The following is a 21493-nucleotide window of genomic DNA, read 5'->3' on the forward strand; positions in this document are numbered from 1 at the left end:
GACATGTGTGAGATTTCCGGCGCTAGGATTTATGGGGAAAAATATATCAAAAAGTTTTTGCGCTTAAGTTTGTCACCATTTCAGGAAAAATACATCTGAAAAATGGTCTATTCTTCCAAAAACAAATTGTGGTTAATGCGTAAAATTTTTTCGTATACTAAACGAAATAAAAATTATCTATTTGTTAAATTAATGAAAAATAAATTCGATTTTTACAAAATATTTTTTTTTAATAATTTGTGCGGTGCCATTTTTAAATATTTTCTTAAATTCTTTCTTCAAAATACAATTTTTTAAGAATTATGTCAAAAATATGTAAGCCATTCTTAACTTTTAATGAATAACTCTTTTGTTGGACGAGCCAACTCTGATATACTTATTTTTAAAAAGCTTAATATAAATATATAAAAAAAAACACCTTTGCTTTTTTAACATCATCCTTCTTAGGATTTTAGTACTCACAGGTAGAAAACTAAAAGTTCATACTAATAATTTTTGTTTTTCTTCTACTAATGACGTATAAATAAGTTTAACTATAATATTTTTTACGTCCACATTCATTTATAACGGTTCTTTAATTATTTATAGCGATGTTTTACTCCCGTATTGGCCATTAAAATGGAGAATAAAAACTCCGTTATCTGTTCCAATAGGAACTCGATGCCACATCGAGGAACCATTACCTGCCCCAATAAAAGCTGAGTGGGCCTGTCGCCATGTGACTACAGCAATAACGATGGCATAAAATTCGTAGAAAACGAAAATCAAAGTGAAAAAAACAAGAGAATTTAAGAGATGGGTGGGGATGTGGAAAAACAAAAAGAGAAGAGCCACCAAATTGACTTAATTCCGTATTGTTGTTTTGCTTTTTCCCCGTTATTCTATTTTTTTGTTGATTTTCAGCGGGTGGAGCAAACAGCTGATTTGGTTTAAGAGAGAGAAAGCTTAGAATGAGTTCCACTTCCAGTCATTCTTACTCTCTCCAGTGTGGAAGAGAGAGAAGAGAGTAGAGATGTTTGGAGCTTAACCCACATTGCCGAGGAGGTCTGAAGCCTGGCCAGTAACGAATGGCATCTTCAGTCGTTGGAATACACTCGTGCGTCGTGGTCACAATTGAAAAACGCTCTGTCGCCGAAAATTTGCACGTGGCAAAACGGTACTTAGTTCTTTACTCTCTCCTCCTCGCAGTGCGTGTGTGTGTTTATGTGTGTCGGATTTGCGACTGTGTGAGTGTATCATCGCAAGCTGTAAATGTGAGCAATTGAAAATGTGTTTCAGGCAGAAGTTGTCCTTTTATCTATGCGAAATTAAAGCGAATCGACAAACACATCTACGCTTTGTGTGCGTGCCTGTGTGTTTGTGTGTGCGTGAAATGTAAATGTATGCCAAGGCTTAAGAATCCGTTATACGGAGCCGCGTCATCTCCTTCTTTGTCTGCTGTCTTGCGGCATTTCTCCATCTTTATTTATTTTACGCTTTTTTCTTCCTTCGTCTCGCACTTTTTTTTTTGTTGCGTAGCTCAGGCGCCCAAGAAATGTTTGCAGAATCAAAAAAAAATAACGAGAGGAATAAAATTCTGATGGAAATATAACGTTGGTCACATCGCTCACATTCCACTTAACGGTCATTGACGCTTACTTTCTTTTTGGTCTTTTGAAGGGGAATAGGTTGCATGATGCCTTTTATTTGCTCGGTCGCAGCACGACTTGCATGCAATTAGGCTCTTGTAAGTTTAATCGCCGTGGATGGAATAATTAAGCCAGGCAAACGCCAGCGACATCGTAACCCCTAAAAGTAGGCAAGCTAAATTGTTTCAATTGCTGGCTGTTCAAGTTGGCCCAGGCCAGGGATTATTAACCACTTCTGGCTGACAATTTAGTCATTTTGCTTAATTTAGCTTGTTTCATTGTAAATGATTATGTTTTTAAGAAGTCTTTAATATATATTATGCTAAATGTAACTCATTTTATAGCATTTTTTTGTAACTGCGGAAGTTTTATTTCAATTGACATATGATTTAGGTAATTACCTAAGTTCAAATATTATTTAATTGATTAAATACATATTTACTTAAGTTATAATGTATAAACATACATATATTTTTAAAGGCTACCAATTTTATTGCATTTAGTTTAATTTTAATTTTAAATTTGTTATGAACATTCTCATTCTATAACATTCCATTGGAAAATAATTATGTTTGTCAATTATTTATTTGCTATGAAAACTGATGTTTATTTATTTTAAGAAATTTGCTTAGCTATTATTTTCCTTTCGTAATACAATCAACAGACTTCTAGGCTGAGAAGGGGAACACAGTTAGTATATACTTTTGAAGAGTTTCAACTTTTCAGGGACTTGATCTTTTATAATACACTTCTGAGAGCCACAAATTGATTAACAATAAGCTCTACTTATTTCATTGGCTAAAAACTGGGACAGGCATTACTTATAAATATTTAATCAAAAACTAATCTAAGTTTTAAAAACACACAGAAATGGTGTGTTGTTTCAATAGTTTCGAGAATTCCTCTCTGTTAACATCAAAAACTGAAGTGAATTTTTGACAGGCATGTTGGATAGGTCAACAATTCTGCCAAATTGAAAGACATAAATTAAAAATAATTTACTTTTATTTATTTGAAGCCAAACAAAACGCATTTAAAAAATATAAACGCAACGTGGCAATTTTAAATATAAATGAAACCCCAATTGTTAAATAAAATATCAATAAAACAAATAAAATGAGCAAACGAATCAATTTTCAACAAAAGATCTAACGAAAAACGGATGGCAACAATAGCGAACAAAGGCAAATAAATGCTGAATCCTGTGAAAAGTGAAAGCAATTGAAATTCGCTTGAAAACATGATGAAATGAAATATTTTTCGGTGCAGGATATATGAAAAATCAACAGAACGGTTTCCCCTCAGTATATATATTTATATATGTATATACCAGAAAGTGAGTGCGTGTGCAATTGTGTGAACACCTACAGAAGAAATAATATAAAAAACGAAAAAATAACAAATAAAAAGGAGGAAAAAGGATACGCGAGCTTTTCAAGCACACGGACTTTCGACTGTCCCATCTGACCAAGCCGAAGTTGAGGATTATTTTTGCCATCAGAGAGAACAATAAAACTGCCAGTAGTCATAAAAGCAGCAGTTATATATATACTTGGATCCATGTATATAGATCAGTGACTTTTTTCGAAAGGTAAGTCAAGCAGAAAGGACAACACACAGCACGGTCGTAAGCTTAAGTTGTCAATTTCGCAAAGCTGAGATATGTCGAAAATAAATAATCGTGTCCACTTGCCCTGGGAGATCATCGAATGATTTACCCATCACGAAAATTTGCCCAACGCATTCTGTTTCCTGCTCAGATCAATCACATTGTTTCCTAATTTACCCAGCGTCAACAAAAATAAAATCAATTCAATGAAGATAAATGAGTTCAAAGTGAAAACCGAGACGTCGAGCTTTTCTCTATATATAGACCCAAGGATAATTTCCTAGCTCCGTCCCCACTTTCACTAGCGATTGGCAGCGGTAATAAGCGATTACAATGTCATGAATCTAAATCCAAGTCGCAACAAGGACGTCGCAGTCACGTGCGTTGCGTAAAAGCAGCCGCAGGAGCTCCTTGAGACGCAGGTGTTGCGTCCCCAGGATCCCAAGGAATACGGTTAAGAATAGGACCATCGACTGGCGACGACAACGCACACATCATAAGAGCTTGAGCTTGCTGGTGGGCCATAATTTACCCCGCCACCACAGTGCCTGTCATAAAAAGTTTCAGCTTATTACTCATACGCCCCCACGGCCAGACTCTGATGAGCAAGGAAATCATATTAATCATTCTGCCAATGATTGGGATGATTTCTTCTCCGCTTTCAGCCGTTTCAATTTTTTTATTCTACTGGCTTTTTCATATCGATTTGGTTACTTGGCTATGACAGACACGCACAACAAATACCTGAGTTGCTGCTATTTTTAGTTGGCCCAGCTGTTTGGGCTACCAGTTTTTCCCGACTCGAGGTGAAACAAGGTGGCGGTTTCCGGGGAGTGCATAAATTAACGCAAATAATTATGCAGATTTTTTCCCCTTTTCATTTGGCCGTGTGCAAATAAACGCCGCCAGACGAAGAAAGACGAGCTTGTTTTGAACTTTTGAATATTTTAACGCTACATAATTAGTCGACGGGCAAGGAAACCACTTGAAAATATCTCCCCTTTCCCTTTTATATTGGAGGTGAACATTTGCTGAAGGAACTTTTGAAATTTATTTCCGCGAACTTTGGCTTCATTTTATTTCACCCAAAGGAAATGCTGATGTCTGACCTTTAATTTAAATTCAAACTCTTTAATTTTATAGCCGATACCAGAAGGGCAATTAATTTAAAACTATTTTTTCTTTTTACATGTTTTAATGTAAAATAGTTACTATTGTTGACCAACTTTTTATCTCTAACCGCTTTTTTTTTGTATAATTGCAGATGTTTAAACATTTTTTTTATAAAGTTATCCATAACATTTCTATAATTAAATAGCAAGCTGTTTTATAATTTTAATTATCGGATCTTGTTTGTTTGTCGTTTGCTTATACAATGTTTTACCAAAGTAAATATTTATGGTTTAATCTACTTTTTATAAAACTTTAATTGGTGTTTACCTGTTTTTGATTCGTCATGCTTCATCGGCTTTAGTAAATTTAAACACAATTTTCCAGGATCTTTGCACTTATGACCAGAAGGATTGTGAGACAGCACACGGTGAAATATTATTTGTTAAGAATATTTCACCCTGTGCTATCTCACTTCTGGTTCCTAACATATATTTTCGGTAAACTATAACTTTATTTATTAATATTAAATATTTAAAGTAAATTAAGAAAATATTTTTGCTTTTAAATACTTTCTTATTTCCCCTATGCCACCTGAAGACCCTCAGAAGTTCTTGGCACATTTCCCTTCATCTTTAAAGGGGCAAGACGGAACTTTGTTGCCAGTTCGTCGAGAACGCACAAAGTGCATGCTGTCATTGTTAGTCCTCCCTGGTCGTCGACCATTTGCATGTGTTGCATCTCCTTGTCGCCCGGCACCATCGCTGGTTTTCCCAACTTGCTTGGCATCGCTTGTCTTAACAGCCGGTGAAAATCGCCCAGTCGGTCCTCGAAGGAAGGACAAAAACGCATCGGATCGATGGCCACATAAACTTGGCCCAGATCCGCTGGTGCATTTTCAGTACTATAGAGACCACGTCGTGGTATTTGATTTGCATACCTTGCACCAGTCATCACGCCACACAGAATATCCACCATGGCAGCCAAGCCGAAACCCTTGTGTTCCGGCTGAAAGGCTCGGATTCGTTGAGCCTTCAAAGCCTCCTCCGTGGAGGTGGTCTCCTTGCCATTCCTATCCAAAGCCACTAATTTGGGCACTTCCTTTGACCAGCCATTGCAATAGGATAGTTCTAGTTCCTCCACTGAAAGGGCAGCCATACCAAAATCAGCCAGAAATTGTTCATGGACACCGGAAGCGGCGCAGGCAATTGGATTTTCCCCCAGAATAGGCTCAATTCCTCCTGAAGGCACCAGGGTAGGAGCTCCATTCGTCATACACAGGCCAATCATTCGTTGTTCCAAGGCTTGACAGGCATACCAAGAAGCGAAACCAATGCAATTTGAGCTTCGGGCAGAAACCCAACCGATTCCCACTTCTCTGGCCTTTTGGAGGGCCAGGTCCATGCAAAAATTGGCCACGACGGGTCCAGGAGCATTATGGCCATCTACCAAGCCCATGGCTTTTTTTTCAGAGACGATTTCTGGTTTGGCATTACCCACAACTGTACGATTCAATAGATCAGCTGCAATCGCTGGCAATCGATGGATGCCCATCGAATGCTGCCCCATATAATCGGCGGCTATCAAAGCATCTGCCATTTCACTGGCCGCTTGTTTGGGCACCTTCATGGCAGCGAATACCTGACTAACAAATCTCTGGGCCTCCAATACATCAACCAACTTGCAGGAATCTTTGCTCCTTCTCTCGTCCTCAACCGCACCGGGTTTCTTCTGCCCTCCACACATGAGCAGTACCCTCTTTATATTCTGCCACAGCACCTCTGGCCCAGCTGGTGTCTTTTGAGGGATTTCTGCTTTACATCCGAACCATCGCGTTAGACCTGTTGATCTCCTGATAGTCATTTTCATCGACAATGGCTCGCTCGTCCCTTAAATTAGAGGAGGCTAAGTTTGTTGCATTCTGGTTGGTGTAGACTACGTTTTCCATGGACAATTTAAGCCGCACCTTCCGAAGGGCATCTAAAAAGTTGACCATAAGTCTCATTTTGGAAGAACTGTCTGTATAAGTTATTCAGTTTTAAAAAATATATGTCCCTATAGAGTTTGTTGTATTTTTCTAAGGTATAATGAGTTTTTACAAGCCTGTATTTTGTAAAAGATTAAAAAGTAAGAGTATTAAGTAAAAAATAAGTTAGAGATGGGAGATAGAAAATGTAGAAAATCCGCTGTAATTTTATCAGGTAGATTTACTAAAAGTTACATATTAATGTTTACACTCCTTATTCGTGGTGTTTGAAAATACATTTAACACTTTAAAGAATCCAACAGAAACATTTTGAAATCAACTACCTCCACAGCTAGTTTGCTTTGAAATGCATCATGTTGTTTTCCCTACGGTTAGCTCTTGGCAACAGCTCACATTTCGCAAATGCTGGTGTATATAAAAAGATATATATTTTTTCTCAAATAAATGTACATATCCAAATGAGCTACTTTCGCAGTCACCACTCGCTGTGCGTACTTGAATTGTCAGCCCAGAAACAACGAAATATCAGCAGACAAATAAGCAGGGTAAAGTCAAAAAAAGAGGAATACAAATGCTATGCAAAAAGCTTAAAAAATGCACACAAATTGCACTGGCATAGTTAAGGATGTGTAAAGTAACCTTGAGGCATGCAAACACCATACAGTTACATAAATATATACACAAATACAGATACACTTTGGGGGTAGCAGATGCACATTCAGTGTTCAGGAGATGTGGAAAATGTGCCGGCGACCTTGTTTATTCATGGGGCCGACCAACTCGGTGTTCACATAAAAATAAAACAGCACTCAAATTTAACACTTTCTCCCTTTTTAACATACATATATATAGTATGCAGTATGTAGCTGCTGTTTTAATATGAAAAATAAATATATTATGCTTGCATTTCACATTCACGATAATAAACGACCAATTAGTTTTCATGGCTATTGGTAAAAAAGATGATTGAATTAGTCAACAGTTGGGATCTGAATTTATAATCCAAACAAAAAAGGTTTTATAATGACACATGGACATGGACACTGTAGTTTTTTCCATCACGATTGTATTTCTTTATAAATAAATAATTCATATAACCTTATTTATGGCGCATAGTGAGGCATGCAAAATCACAATCGAAAATGTCTGCTTTAATTTAAAGTTGATTTAAGATGATTATAGGAATGGATGGTTTTATCAGATAAATTATTTATTTCTTTGTTTCGAAACTTATCCATTATTAACAAGTTAGTCTTTTTACTATAAATCGGACTTAAAAAATAATAAGTCTATAATATCTTAAATAGTTAATATTTTAAACAAATTGTGTACAATGGAAATATAATTTAAAAACAAGAAAATCAATGTCATTTAAAGAAAGTAAAAACCAAATATAAATATTTTAAGTTTTTACAATTAACCCATCCTTTAGCTTTCCTCAAAGAACCTCACTAATTCCCCTTTCTCTTATTATCCCATTTTCCAGATCAAAATGAATTCCAATCATCTGTCAGCTTGTCTCGTCATCCCAGCCCATCAGCACAGATAGTCTAAATGACCAGAAAGAAAACACGTCAATCCAGAGTCACATCGAAATAGGTGAAGACAGTTAGACAATAGCTGCTCGGTCAGGTCGCACAACTTGAAGAACTACTGTGCCAGGATGGGGGAAAGTCAGCTGCTGCTTTTACTGCGGCTCCTGCTGCTACCGACAGTCCTTATTGGCTGGATGAACTGCGCTGAGGCCTCCACGGCGGACATCTACAAGGGCGCCCGTTTGGGTCACCGCATCGTCCAAACGCGCTATGGCCGACTACATGGACTCATCCTGCCGTTGGACAGCTTTCGCTTCCTGCGATCCGTGGAGGTCTTTCTTCGGTGTGCCATATGCAACGCCACCCACCAAACAAAATCGGTAAGTTGGTCTACAGAAAAGTGAATAGAACAACTATAAATATTATAACAAGAAAAGTATCTTTCAAAAATAATTTTAAATTTCCGAGCCAGTTTTTATAAGTTTATACTTTTGTGTGTGTCCATTTTCCCCCTTATCTACTTTTAATTTCCATTCATTATTAACATTTTACTTTTATATTTACACCAACGGCCTTCTCTGCCCATACATAATTCATAAGCTTAAAGTAAAGTTTAATTTGTATTATCTAGGTTTAGTCCCACGAGGGCACCGGCGCCTTGGGACGGCATCCGGATATCGGATAAATACAGTCCCGTGTGTCCGCAGCGATTGCCCAACATTCAAAATGAGACGGCGGCCCTGGAGAAGATGCCCAAGGGTCGCTTAGAGTACTTGAAGAGGCTGCTACCTTTTCTAGAGAACCAATCCGAGGATTGTCTCTACCTTAATGTCTTCTCCCCAGTTAATGGTAAGTACAGAGATGATAAATAAACTTTAAGAATCCCCAGCAAATGGCCAGGCAAAATTTAAGAACACCAAAAGGCTGGACATAAATCTCATTTAAATTCAATTAATTAAGATTAATCGTACGCCACGTAATGCCAATAATTTCTACGCAAAAGAAAACCGAGAGAGCTCACGTAACCACTGCGCAAATCTTATCGCAAGTGCCACCCCACTAAGCTCACAATCCCGAAGCGACCAGGCAAGCCGGATCCGGGGGAATCGCTAATCTGAAGCGATTCCTTCGTCGAAGTGCTGGCAAAATCCGCTTTGCACGCAAACGGAAACGTTTAATGGGTCATGAGCGCTCTCGGGCACTTGGCGGTGTGTTGAAAGGGAAAAACGCGATATCACACAGGTTACAAGTGAAAAAAAAATGAAATACAACTAATATATGTTTGTATCTTGACTACAACGACTGATATACTAACACACAGTTTTGTTCAATTTTTTTACTGTTTCTGTTTTTTTTTTGTTAGCTGGAGCCAATGAGAAGAAATTGCCGGTGATTGTGTTCATACACGGCGAATCCTTCGAGTGGAGTAGCGGAAATCCTTACGATGGCAGTGTCCTCGCCAGCTACGGAGAAGTGGTAGTGGTGACACTCAACTACAGGCTGGGAATATTGGGTAATGGAATATTATATAATATTATTAACAAATGGTATATAATATAAATATTTCTATCCGTTGATGTTAAAGAAGAAGATTTATTTTAAAAATATTAAAAATTAAATTATCATTTGACAGGTTTCCTTAATGCCAATCCCAACCCCCACGCCCATGCCAGGGTGGCCAACTATGGACTGATGGATCAGATGGCCGCTCTCCATTGGATCCAACAGAATATCCAAAAGTTTGGAGGAGATCCCAACTCAGTGACGCTAGCGGGACATGGAACAGGAGCTGCTTGCATTAATTACCTAATGACTTCGCCCACAATGGTCCGCGGTCTGTTCCATCGTGCCATCCTAATGTCCGGTTCTGCTTATTCATCCTGGGCCTTGGTTGAGGATCCTGTGTTGTTTGCCATTAAGTTGGCCAAGGAGGTTAATTGTACGATTCCCGACGATATAAATCGGCATCACGAGCAGATTGTCGACTGTCTGAGGGAGGTGCTGCTGGAGGACCTGTACACTGCTGACATTCAGGCTCCCAACTTTCTAACATCCTTTGGGCCTTCGGTGAGTTTGAAATTAATACCATATAACTTTAAATTTAAAAGAAAATGCGAGCAAATTTAAAGGCATCTTTGAAAATCTTTAGCCATCGCAGGACTCATTTAAAGCCATTGATTTGGCTTTTTGTGGCACTTGGTCCTTTTGTTCGGTTCTCGCTTCAATGGACTTTATTACTTACTTACGCCCTCCGCTCCTTGAGCTTGGACCACTACTCCTGTCATTTACTTGCGATTTCCCTCTTTCTCCTTCCTCGATTTCAATTTAGGTTGATGGCGTTGTCATACGACCCGGACATTCCAATCTCGATATCGATGATTTAATGGCGCGCAACTCGAGGCGTTCGTCAGCGGACTCCGGATTCCAATCGTCCGCCGGAGGTGGTGGTGGCGGACCAGGAGGCGGACCCGGTGGCGGTGGCTCCGGTTCATCGTTTGGCGGTGGATATTTTGGTGGCGGCGGTGGGGCAGGAACGGCAAACATGGGCGGTCACTATGACGTCCTGTTTGGCGTCGTTACGGGCGAATCGATTTGGCGCTTCAGTGCCCACGATATACAAAATGGTTTCGAGGGCGAGAGACGCGATAAAATTATCCGCACCTACGTTCGCAATGCCTACAATTATCACCTCAACGAGATATTCTATACGGTGAGTAAATTTATAACTTATATACATAGTCTGCAATTGGGGCCATAAATCTTGTCCAATAGATATATATTTCCCCTTCACTAATGACTTTATGTGGTCTGGTAGTCTGCCATCAGTTTAAGCTTAATTATTGCCTTTATCTTGGAGTTTACTTTTTAACTTAAAAAGTTTTCGCTTCGAAAACTTTATAGACAGTTGGCGGATGAAAGAAATATGTTTCGTTCTAGTGACTCATCTATTTTTCTTGGCATTTCTTTTCGCTTTGAATTTTGTATGCAAATTGAGCATTGACTAGACTTATGGATGCTTATGCAAATATAATTCCATTTGCCCTTTTTTCTGAAAAATGGTTCAAAAAGTTTATTCACTTGCTTATATATTTATGATAAATGGCTGTCTTCATGACTTCCTTTCTTATTAAATGCATTTAAAACAAGATAAAAAGTGATCCCTTTGATGCATATATTGTCTCTGTTCTACCCTTTAAAACCTAACTAAGATTTGACCTATAATTTTTTGTAACCTTCCTTTAAGTGCTCTTCAATTCTAATCCATTAAAATGATTAAAAGCCCCCGTTTTTTTCGAGGCGGTAGGAAAGTTCATATTTTCTCTAGGGTAATTGGCTGAAAGCAAACACTTCTAGAGCCAAAGCTTAAATAGCAACAACGATTGCAGCTGGAAAAAAGTCATTTAAAATGTTGGTACTCTGTTTAAGTGTGTGCGAGTGTAATTATAATTTCGCATTGCGTATGGGTACATTTCGCCACTCAAACAGATACACAGTGTGTATGCATATATACTGTGTAAATGTCTGTTTCATGTTTTAAGGGCATTTGCAACTTTTAAGGATATTTCGTTTTTTTTTTTTTGTTCGTTTTGTTTGGGGTACATTGCTTGGCTGTTGTATATATTTATTTTATGCTCTCTTGCTGGCTTTTTGTTTTTATTTTTGTTTTGTGCAAGCGAGCGAAATGGAAGGCAGTTAACACGCCATTGCTGCCAAAACATTAACACGCTTTATTTGGCAAATGTGTGCAAGGACATAGGCACACACACCCTTACACCCACATACTTCTATATATGTACATGCATATATATAAATACAGACACACATGTACCAACTTAAAAGCGCACAAGCAGCACTTAACCCAAATCACAGCAAACAGCAGCGGAGAAAGCATCCAACGACAACCGTCACCAGTCGACGTCTGAAACTGGAACTGAATCTGAATCTGAATCCGTAGCTGTATCTGTATCTGTATCTGTATCTGTATCTGAATCCGTAGTTGTATCTGTATCTGAACCTCAGCCTCGGTCACCATTCGCCGCATTAACACACACGCACTGTGAATGGGATGCACATATACATTTATCAAGAAGTCGTAAATTGCCGGGGCATATATCACGATTATAGCGCTTAAGTCCTTATTTATTTTACTTCATTATACTTTTGTATAACCGCAGCCCAAGCCCCGCTTTTTATACTTCATAAAGTTCAATTTATATAGGTCACAGTTCAGAGGCATGACTAGCACTGGCATCTGAGAGCTTTCAATCGTCAACCACAAGCTAATCATGACTAATCAAATGCTTTTAATAATGAAAAAAGGTAAAGAAAAACTTAAAAAAGGAAACAAACTTCCTACTAAAAACCAAAAAAATCAATGATTTAACCCGAAAATATATATGCAGAGCCTGGGTAGTCGAATAACCATGTAAATGTATTCCACACACAATTTTTAGAATCTGTTTCTGATCCATTTTTTTCAGTTTGTTTGTTTCCTTCTTTTATGATAGGGTTTCTAAATTATGCATGACATCGATTTTACAGATGCATTTTGCGGTCGTTTATTTTTCGCACACATGCTGGGTAGAAATAATCATTGTGGTGGTAACAAGTCCTCCTGCTTCTGCGCCGCCTGCTTCGTCCTGCGGTGGCGAATGGCCACCGCAAACAAGGACAACAAACAGTTGCAATCCGCTTGTAATCCAGCCAGGATTTGACTTGGCACACATGCAGCCAATGCAAATCTAAAATTCCCCTCGCTCTTTCACACTACGCAAAACGAAAAGAAAGAAAAAATCATCGTTGCATTTGAAAATTTGTTAATTTATCAAAAATGTGAAATCAATCCATTCGATTCGTAAATCTGTAGAGTTTAAATATTTTAAATACCTAGGTAGGTAGTTTAAACCTTTGAAATGATAAGACATCATTTCGATTTATTTTAATATGTCTACTATATCCCGTCCTACAGATCTAATAAGAATATGCAAATCATTCTTACTATATATATGGGAAAATGTTTAAAATATTTTTAAGTTTAGCTACCCATATTTTTTAAAGTGTACTAACTTTATTTGCGGACGAAATCTAAAATGGAAATCCATCTACTCCCCCCAGATCGTCAACGAGTACACGGATTGGGATCGCACCTCGCAGCATCCGATCAATACACGGGACACGGCAGTGGCCGCTCTGTCTGATGCCCAGTTTGTGGCACCGATTGTCCGAGCTGGCGATATCCTGGCAGCCAATTCCCCACCACCGGTTAGCTCATCCTCGCCAACTGCCTCGGCAGGTGGAAATGCAGCTGCCTCGACCTCTGCGGGCTCAACGCAACCCTCCGGTCGCTGCTATTTCTATGTGTTCGATTACCAGACAAAGGACGGTGACTACCCCCAAAGGATGGGCACTGTGCATGGCGAGGATTTGCCCTATATTTTCGGTGCCCCACTGGTCGACGGCTTTAGTCACTTTCCACAAAACTATACCAAATCGGAGACGGCTCTTTCCGAGGCGGTGATGATTTTCTGGACGAACTTTGCACGCACCGGGTAAGTTGTGGGAGCTTTGGACGCCTAAAAGTGTTCCTGAGCAGTCTTAGGACACCTGCTGTCCGTTCACTACTTTTAAGTCCCACTTAAACGTCTTACTAACTTATGCACTGAGGGAAAAGGTTGGCTACAAAATCAAGAACAACAAGAGATACTTTGAGATGGCCTCTAAAGGTTTGTTGCAATATTCGGTGGCTGAATTTAAAGTTTGTGTTTAGTCAAACACTTGAGGAAATTTTGTTAAATCTATAATAAGATTTTTTCAACAACTTTATTATGTTTAAAAATGATAAGAAATGCATAATATTCATTACAAATTTCTCATTGATTTCCTAACAGTGCAATTTCTGAACATTTTCTTTCCATTTCCAGCAATCCGAATGAACATCATCGCCAGGACTCGTCACTACCAGTTTCAAAGGAACGCAACCGCTTCCGCAGCATCACTTGGGAAAATTATGATCCGCTGCACCAAAAGTATTTGGAAATAGGTGAGTCAGACGGCAACTTTTCCTTTCCACCCACTTCGTGTGCATTTTCCTTATTTTTGTGTGAATGCTTCAAACGGAAATCTTTTCGTAAGCTTCTAACGAAATGGTTGTTTTCTTGTTTGTTTGTTTGTTTTTTGGAATGGAAGTGGAAAAACTATTTAAAAGTTTAATACCTTTGAAGAACTTTTTTAGTTGCATTTCCCATTTTCAATAAGGCGATATTCTTAAATGGAATTTCTCTTGCTTGTTAATATGCAAGTAGCTTGAGCTACAAAACCATTTCTTATAATTTGTTCACCCTCCAATAAGCGTCTGCAAAATGTTGTATGGCTACTTTGGCATGCAGTAAAAAGAATTCATGGAATTCATGCCAAATAAGAGCTACAAATTTACAAAAAAAAATCTGAAAGAACAACCTAAGCACACACCAGCCAGCTGAAAAAAGTGGAGGAGAATCAAATTTAATTTGAATTTTAAAGAAGGCAGCGCCCGGACATGCTTTGCTTGCTAACAACAACAAATTCGACAAGGGGCTAAAAAAAACCGAGGGAGTTAATACACACACACACACACACAAGTACTTCAGTGAAATGTAAGTGGGGAAAAAACAGCATCTCACCGGTATATTGAAGCAACAGAACCTGTGCCACCAGGTAGATGAAGGGCAATCAAAACGCCCAGAGATTGTCGAAACATTACCTGCAAAGTGAGGGGTTGAAAGGTGATGAACTCTTGCTGGACTGAATGGTGGTGTGAGGGGAGTGCTAAGGGGGTGGCAGCGCGTAAAGCTTTATGTGTGTGTGTTAGAATGGCACCGTTGCTTCATGTCAAATGTACGAAAATGTTATTAATTTCAAATTTTTCACACCTTTTGTGCGTGAGCACGACAGGAGCCCGGTGAAAAATGCATGGGCGATAGGAATTTTCGTATACCCTCAAGTGTGTGAAAATGTTCTACTTTTTATTTAAAACCTTTGAAAATTTTGGTCATGTTGAGTTGTAACTCTACATTTAATGTCACTTACTAAATGAACTAATACAAAAATTATTAAATGTTTAATTTCTACAAAAAATACAAGCCCGACTAGACTCTTTTAAGCTTTTGCTCAAAATCAATATTCCCACTTGACACACAAATAAGCTAAGAGCACCCCAGCACCCACCTTTGAAAAGATAGCGACAGATATATGCGCTTAACGCTTTATGAAAATTACGCACAGGTTATGGCAATGGATTTGCCTTACATTGTGCGCAGGAGAATGGCTTTTTTATATATTTTTAGTGAGCTAAGAGCAAGAGGTACAAAAGGAACACGAGCCAAGAGTAGGAGGTGAGTGAATCCTGCCAACACGCACTTTACGCACATGTAAGCATTGAAGGACGATACGTCGTATCAAAAGATATGTCTGCTTGCATATAGGACGTTCGCCTTCTTCACTCTATATAGGATTCTTTTTTGTATTTTTTGCCTGATTTTAATTGAAACGACACACGGCGACAGCTGACACTCTATACTTGTACAGTACCGCCCACATCCTTCAACCTGCGACGCCTGCACTTTACATAAGCAAGTTGAAAGGATTCCGCCGTGGAGTGGCGGACACAGTTTTCATTTGATACGCCAGGAAACTGAAATCGAAATCAAATAATGTTTGTTGGGGAGCGCGCACAAAAGGATCTCCCGCACACAAAGGCACCACCTGTCATACATATGCACCAAATATATCTATATACAGATATATATATATAAAGATCCAACTATAAGCATATCTTATGTAAATGCCTGTTGGTGTGAAAGTTCTGTTGCGTAAATTATGCATGCAATATTTATAAGGATTTTCGATTTTGGATTTGCACTTGCGATTGATTTCTTATGAATGGCCCCCATGTGGGCGAAGTACTAAGAGTTCAAAGGTGCATGGAAAGCTTTCTGAATATTTCAGAGTGATTCTTGGTACTTTTCAGATATTTATAAATACGTGCAGATATGGAGGAGTTGGGAGTATTCACCTGTTTACCCTCGAAAGAAGTAGGCTACGAGACTCAACTTTCTTTTTTTTTTGTGGCTCAGCTCTTCAAAGGAGTTGGCTATACTTGGTTACAATAAGAGAAATACTTTGAAAATGTTTTTTTCCTTATTCTTAAATAAAATTTAAGAATTATTATTTAATTAGATTGATCTGATCAGATCAAATTGATATCTGATTCTGAAATTAAAAAGAAAATCTAGTAAAACTTTGTATCCTTTTTTCACCTTACCAAGCTTCCCATACTGTCAACAACATAAAATTATTCTTTTTCTTGAGCGTAGAAAATTTTCCTCGTAGTGCAGAAGGTAGTCTCTTGGAAGGAATAGCTGGGGGCATCAAAAATTAAACAGTTATGTCGCTTTCACCCCGCCAAAGTAAACAAGACATCAGGTCTGGCCAAATGAGGGTGGAGTTCTGAAAACCGAGAATGAAGGAGGTCTGGCCCCAATTGAGCCAAGTGTCTGTCGCTCACCTTTTTGGCATGCAAATGACTCGAAAGTGGCCCAAAAGCAGAGGCAACGGCCAAATGGAATAGTTTAGCATTAGAGCTATTTGCATGCATGTTGTTTCGTGTGGGGATGAGTAGGAGCGTGTGTTTTTGGTATCTGTCACATGGAAATGAAAATGAAGATGTTTACACTGGTCCGCCCCCTTTTTGTTTTCCGGCTTGGCTGCCTGACGTACCGGATGCCTGAAGCAAAACACACACACTTCAACTTACCGAAATACTCTTTAAATTCCAGGAATGAAGCCGCGCATTAAGAATCACTTTCGGGCCCATCAACTCTCGATTTGGTTGCGCTTGATACCGGAGCTCCATCGCGCCGGGATGGAGGATGTGATAGCCCGGCACAATCTGTTCCGCAATCACGACGATATGGACCTGTACGAGGGACCCGTTAAACCGGATCCGTTTGGCATATCCTCAGCAGCCGGAGCAACTGGCTCCTCATCTTCATCCTCGTCGTCGTCATCATCGCGCCTCCTCCTCATCGATGAGCAATTGATGATGAAGAAGGGACGCGGACTGAATGCCTCGGCCTATTTGAACGGCATATTGGGTGGTAAGTAGCCACCCCTCTCAGAGAAAAACAAACACAGACATGGATTCGCTGTGGCTTGTCAATGTCACTTAAATACCTAAAACACAACAACAAATAAGCCGGCACAAAACGGCAAACCGAGCCCAAAGGAATAACGCCTATCGCCTTTGTAGATTGTATTTCGGTTTCGTCCCTTTTGAGGCCCTTTTGCACAGTCTGCAGTTGTCGTTTAATACGGTTGACAAAGGCCAGGCCAAAAAGGACACTTGACTGGCCTTTGGGCTTGACTTATTTAATTGCAAATTCTGCGTAAGTCTGACAAATTGGTATAAGGGTGAAAACTCCTTGAGATTTATGCTTTAACAGTTTGTTACTCTCTTTGAGTTTGATTAATTTTTATGGTAAGCAACTCAATAGGTAAACTTTACAATTTCCCTTTTTACACTTAAAAGGTGTAATAGTTCCTACTTTTCATAAATATTACTTATACGCCCTGTAAGCAAGCAACCTTAATTAAAAATTCATAATATACATGCAGGCTCATAGTATTTTTATATGGAACCCACACTTTTTATCAAAATGAAAATTTATTCGTATTTGCCAATATTACTCATACGCCATGGTATCAATCTAGTTTGATTAGAAAAATAAAAGTGGAAATAATTTATTCCTTTTTGCATGATTTGATTTATTCAAGGAAAATATGAGCGTTTTTGCTTTTTAATAAACATTTATTAATTTTTAAAATAAGTCACTTTTAGGCTTAGACCTCATTTTTCCCAACCATTCAACTTTCTGACCAATATTACCCATACGTCACGTATGTCCACGTATGATCAAGCTTATCTAGATCCAAAGTCAAACATTTAAGATGAGACCACAAGTTCATACGCACATGTGCGCATTTGTTTAATAACTCGCCGGCAAGTGATATATATTCCACAATGCCATGTGGGGTTCCTCTCAAATAAAACGAAATTCAAAGGAGAAAACTCGTTCTATTTATTTGGCTTCTCTTTTTTTTTTTTTTTTTATTTTTTATAAAGGTTTGTTTGTTGGAGAGTGAGTTGAAAATCAACACTTTCGGCAGCAAAGATTTCTGTTTACTCTTGACGTTGGCCTCGGCCTAGTCAGTGTTTACTTCACTTTGTGGTCTCGCAGCAAGTTAAATTGCAAAGTTGGCATTTCTGTTTGGAGGGAACGAGGCTTAGACCTCATCTCAGCCCCATTCTGATGCCATTCTGTCCCTGGCATGACATTTCCATTTGACCCAGCCCCGAACTTGGACCTCCAGCTGGGGCTCGGGTTATTGAAATTGCGTCCGGCCCGGGGATGCTAGGGTTTGGCTTTTGAATTTATATTGTGTCGAGTGCTGACTTTTGGAAATGCACTCAACTGTAATCTCTATAAGGATTAAGTGTGTGTAACCTTTTTTCAAACCTCCCCTTTTATTTCCCCTCTCTGCCAAAACCCCCCTTGGCTGTCTGTCTCCGGCATAAATTTCTCGTTTACATTCTCACTGCGAACGAGGATGGGGGTCTTTTTGGATGAAAAGAGTGGGTCTTGTGTCTAAGATGCCACAAATGTAAATAGCGCATAATTTTAATGCACTTGCCCCATTCCGTATCGCCTTCTATTCTGGCCCTCTCCGTTCCGCAGATGGGGAAGTCATTAAACCAGTTTATGTAAAACTCGTTGGCGGAAACTTTTTCAACACTTACTCTAAATTAACAGCAAACTTTGCTGCTTGTTTTTTCCTCGTTTTCTTTATGTTTTTGCTATTTTTAATAAACTGTCCCTGCAACTGGGGGAAACTGCAAGTGCAGCTGCTTTTATTCGAGAAAAAAATAACGGGGACTAAGCGGGAAATCCAACTCAAACATCAAATGCTTATATGTGGGTGGGGGTGCAGTCACAGTGCCTTGTGGGCGTGGCCTTGTTTCAAACCATAGCAACGGCTTCAACTTACTTCCCACCGACACTGGCTTATCTCAAAGTCAAAACTAAGACAGTCAATTTCAGGCAAAACTTTCAACTTTCCCCTAGCTAAGCTACTACAACTACTACTTCTACTATTAAATGCCACCCCAACCTCCGTTTCTAATAACCCGCCTTTTGCCAAGTTGGCCAATGCAAAATGCATTAGCTTATGCGGGAAAGGGGAGTGGACTTAAACGTGGGCGTGGCGCAGTCGCCTGGCAAAGTCGGGTAAATTAAAAATTATTGAAATGTTGACTTTGGCCAAACGAGAGAGATGCGGGGAGAACACGCAGCGCTTTTATTATATAGATTAAATGGATGATACACATTGTTCACACTGAAACTGCAATTCAAATTAAATTCGTTGAATTTTAAAATCAATATGAGCGGAAATTGAATGATGATAGCTTAGTTTTTAATTCAATAAAACTAAAATCATGTTATTAGGATTTTATAATAGAACTGAAACGGAATTTAAGGCCTAATGTTGAAGGAAAAAATTCAAGATTCAGTATTGCAAATCAAAACGGAAAATATTTTTATTACCATCTTTTAATCAGATAATTCAGATCAGATATAAACTCAGATTCGATTTCTATTTTTAAAAATATTTCAAAATTTATATAATTTAATATTTATATAAATAGTTTCCCAGATTTTTCCAATGTGCACCCTAAATCTTGATAGGAAGCAAGCTGCGTTTAAATTTAATCTCCACTATTCGGTTTTTGGCAGACAAACAACTAATCTGTGACCCAAACAAACAAGCAAACTGCCCAAATGGGTGGGTGGAGGTCAAAGGGCGACTTGTGGTGGCTAATGTAGAATGCTGATGAGAGAGTGTTTGGACCACAGACAACAAATGTTCATTTCAATTAGTGCAGGTCCCAGAAAATGCTGCAAAACTAAATCCGGTCATCAAAACAAACTAAAAAATACGCAAAAAAAAAAAAAACAGAGGTGGAGATGGTAGAAACCGAACTGCGGTAGATAAAAGCAAACTGGAGAGGGCAAACAGTGGAAATAGAAGATGATAAAATGCCTGAAATGCGACAAACAGCTGTCAGGTTGACAGCCGACGACGACGCAGTCAGGCCACAGAAAAACACCCAACACTAGCTGGGAAAAGTGGGTGAGTAAAATGTGGGAAAATCACAGGAGATTGGAGAAGAGCCACCAAAAAAGCTCAGACTCGCTGCCAGGCAGCGACCGAAGAGTCACAGTGTCATATGGACTCGACATACTTTGACATGCTTTTCATTTAAGCGTTGACTTTGCCAACTGTGCCGCCTTGTCTTTCTTGCCGTTCTCCAGGCATCCTCCGATTTTCCTCTGTCATCGCTGGCGTCGTCACCTCAGCCTTTGGTTATACAACTTGGCCCGAAAACGGGCGACAGAGATATCCAGCTGCAAGCCAACAAAAATCCACAAGCAAAACGAGAGCCTTCGCCGTAAACAAAGCAGCAACCGCAACAAAATAGAAATCGAAAGACGGGCAAAAAAGAATGAAGGAAAAACAATACGGATAACAAGTTTCCTGCAAGAAGTTTAAATCTGGATTTCAAAGTGTTTAAGTACTTGGAAATTTTCTGTTTTCCATGGTTATGGTTTTTTGCCAAGGGAGGTGACTTTGAACCTGATTTTGAAATATTGTACTTAAATATTCAACCGTTTGGTTTTTAAAGCTATAAAATGCGCAATATTTATAAATGCCTTTGAAAACTCAATTGACTTTTTTATAAAAACCAACAAAAGTTTGATCCGCATTAAAATTTATAATAAAAAAAAGTGACATGTACAAGTTAAATTAAAGGAAATGAATACATTAACTACTTTAAATCGTTAACGTTAATAATAATATTTTGATAAACTAGCAATATCCAATTAACATATGTTCCGTTTTTTAATGATAATTCTCCAATAATATATTTAAATTACTAAAGCTCTTAGCTTATTCCTTAACAATAACATTTTTGTTTTGTTACAAACATTTTCACCTTCGTATAGTTAAGTACATTCAAATCTAAGAATGGTTTAACCTAAGCTTATACATATACAAATCCCCTCACATTAATTACGGCTGCTTTAAGAGATTCCCAGTTTTAGCCCAGCTATTCCTCCTAAACTCATTTTCAATCCCACTGAGTATGCTTTCAATGCCGTTTATCCCATCATCAAGTTGCCTGCGTCTTTGCTGCTTTTGGTACCAGTTTTCCAGAACAAAAAAATGGAAAAACAACAAACAAACAAGCCAAATCCTTCAGCACATACACCCACACACACACAAAATTCAACTCTGTGCTACTTTGCCTGACCTGGATTTCATCGAAAAATGGAAATAGAAAAGGTAAAAACCAGGCAGAACCCGGGCTCACCTGAATTATTTGGCAAAAAGATGGAGATAAAGCAACATGTGGAACCAGACTTAGCCAAAGAAAAGCCTACTGCGAATTTCCTTAGACATTTTGGCCTCAGATCATTTGCATAATTCCTGCGATTCGTTTTTCTGGGGAAGCAGGGCTGATTAAGCT

General features: G+C 38.8%; 2 protein-coding genes across 2 annotated transcripts in view; one reads left to right on the top strand and one right to left on the bottom strand.

The window, feature by feature from the left end:
- The first annotated feature begins 2687 nt into the window (after window positions 1–2687).
- LOC108117180 (neuroligin 4-like) overlaps window positions 2688–21493 on the top strand; it is a 40610-nt gene continuing 21804 nt past the window's right edge. The window contains 10 exon segments of the mRNA XM_017229470.2: window positions 2688–3219; window positions 7821–8210; window positions 8212–8249; window positions 8501–8718; window positions 9233–9382; window positions 9503–9936; window positions 10199–10579; window positions 12985–13418; window positions 13791–13909; window positions 16683–17003. Of these exon segments, the coding sequence (XP_017084959.2) occupies window positions 7998–8210; window positions 8212–8249; window positions 8501–8718; window positions 9233–9382; window positions 9503–9936; window positions 10199–10579; window positions 12985–13418; window positions 13791–13909; window positions 16683–17003 (2308 nt within the window). The 5' untranslated portion in view covers window positions 2688–3219; window positions 7821–7997.
- Window positions 4739–6397, bottom strand: LOC108117181 (uncharacterized oxidoreductase YjmC). Its single transcript, XM_041818974.1, has 2 exons — window positions 6231–6397; window positions 4739–6196 (listed from the first exon to the last, which is right to left on the bottom strand). Exons 1-2 carry the CDS (start codon window positions 6350–6352, stop codon window positions 4933–4935), a joined length of 1386 nt encoding a protein of 461 aa, XP_041674908.1. The 5' UTR covers window positions 6353–6397; the 3' UTR covers window positions 4739–4932.

This window comes from Drosophila eugracilis, unplaced genomic scaffold (genome assembly GCF_018153835.1).
Source record: "Drosophila eugracilis isolate 14026-0451.02 unplaced genomic scaffold, ASM1815383v1 contig_440, whole genome shotgun sequence".
Classification (NCBI taxonomy): Eukaryota; Metazoa; Arthropoda; class Insecta; order Diptera; family Drosophilidae; genus Drosophila; species Drosophila eugracilis.

What these genes read in the sequence shown, in the direction of transcription:
- LOC108117181 (XM_041818974.1), bottom strand. Translation starts at nt 6,352, where the DNA reads ATGAGACTTATGGTCAACTTTTTAGATGCCCTTCGGAAGGTGCGGCTT. An exon ending in TCCTCTAATTTAAGGGACGA is followed by an intron (nt 6,197 to 6,230) that starts GCGAGCCATTGT and finishes GACTATCAGGAG; the next exon opens with ATCAACAGGTCTAACGCGAT.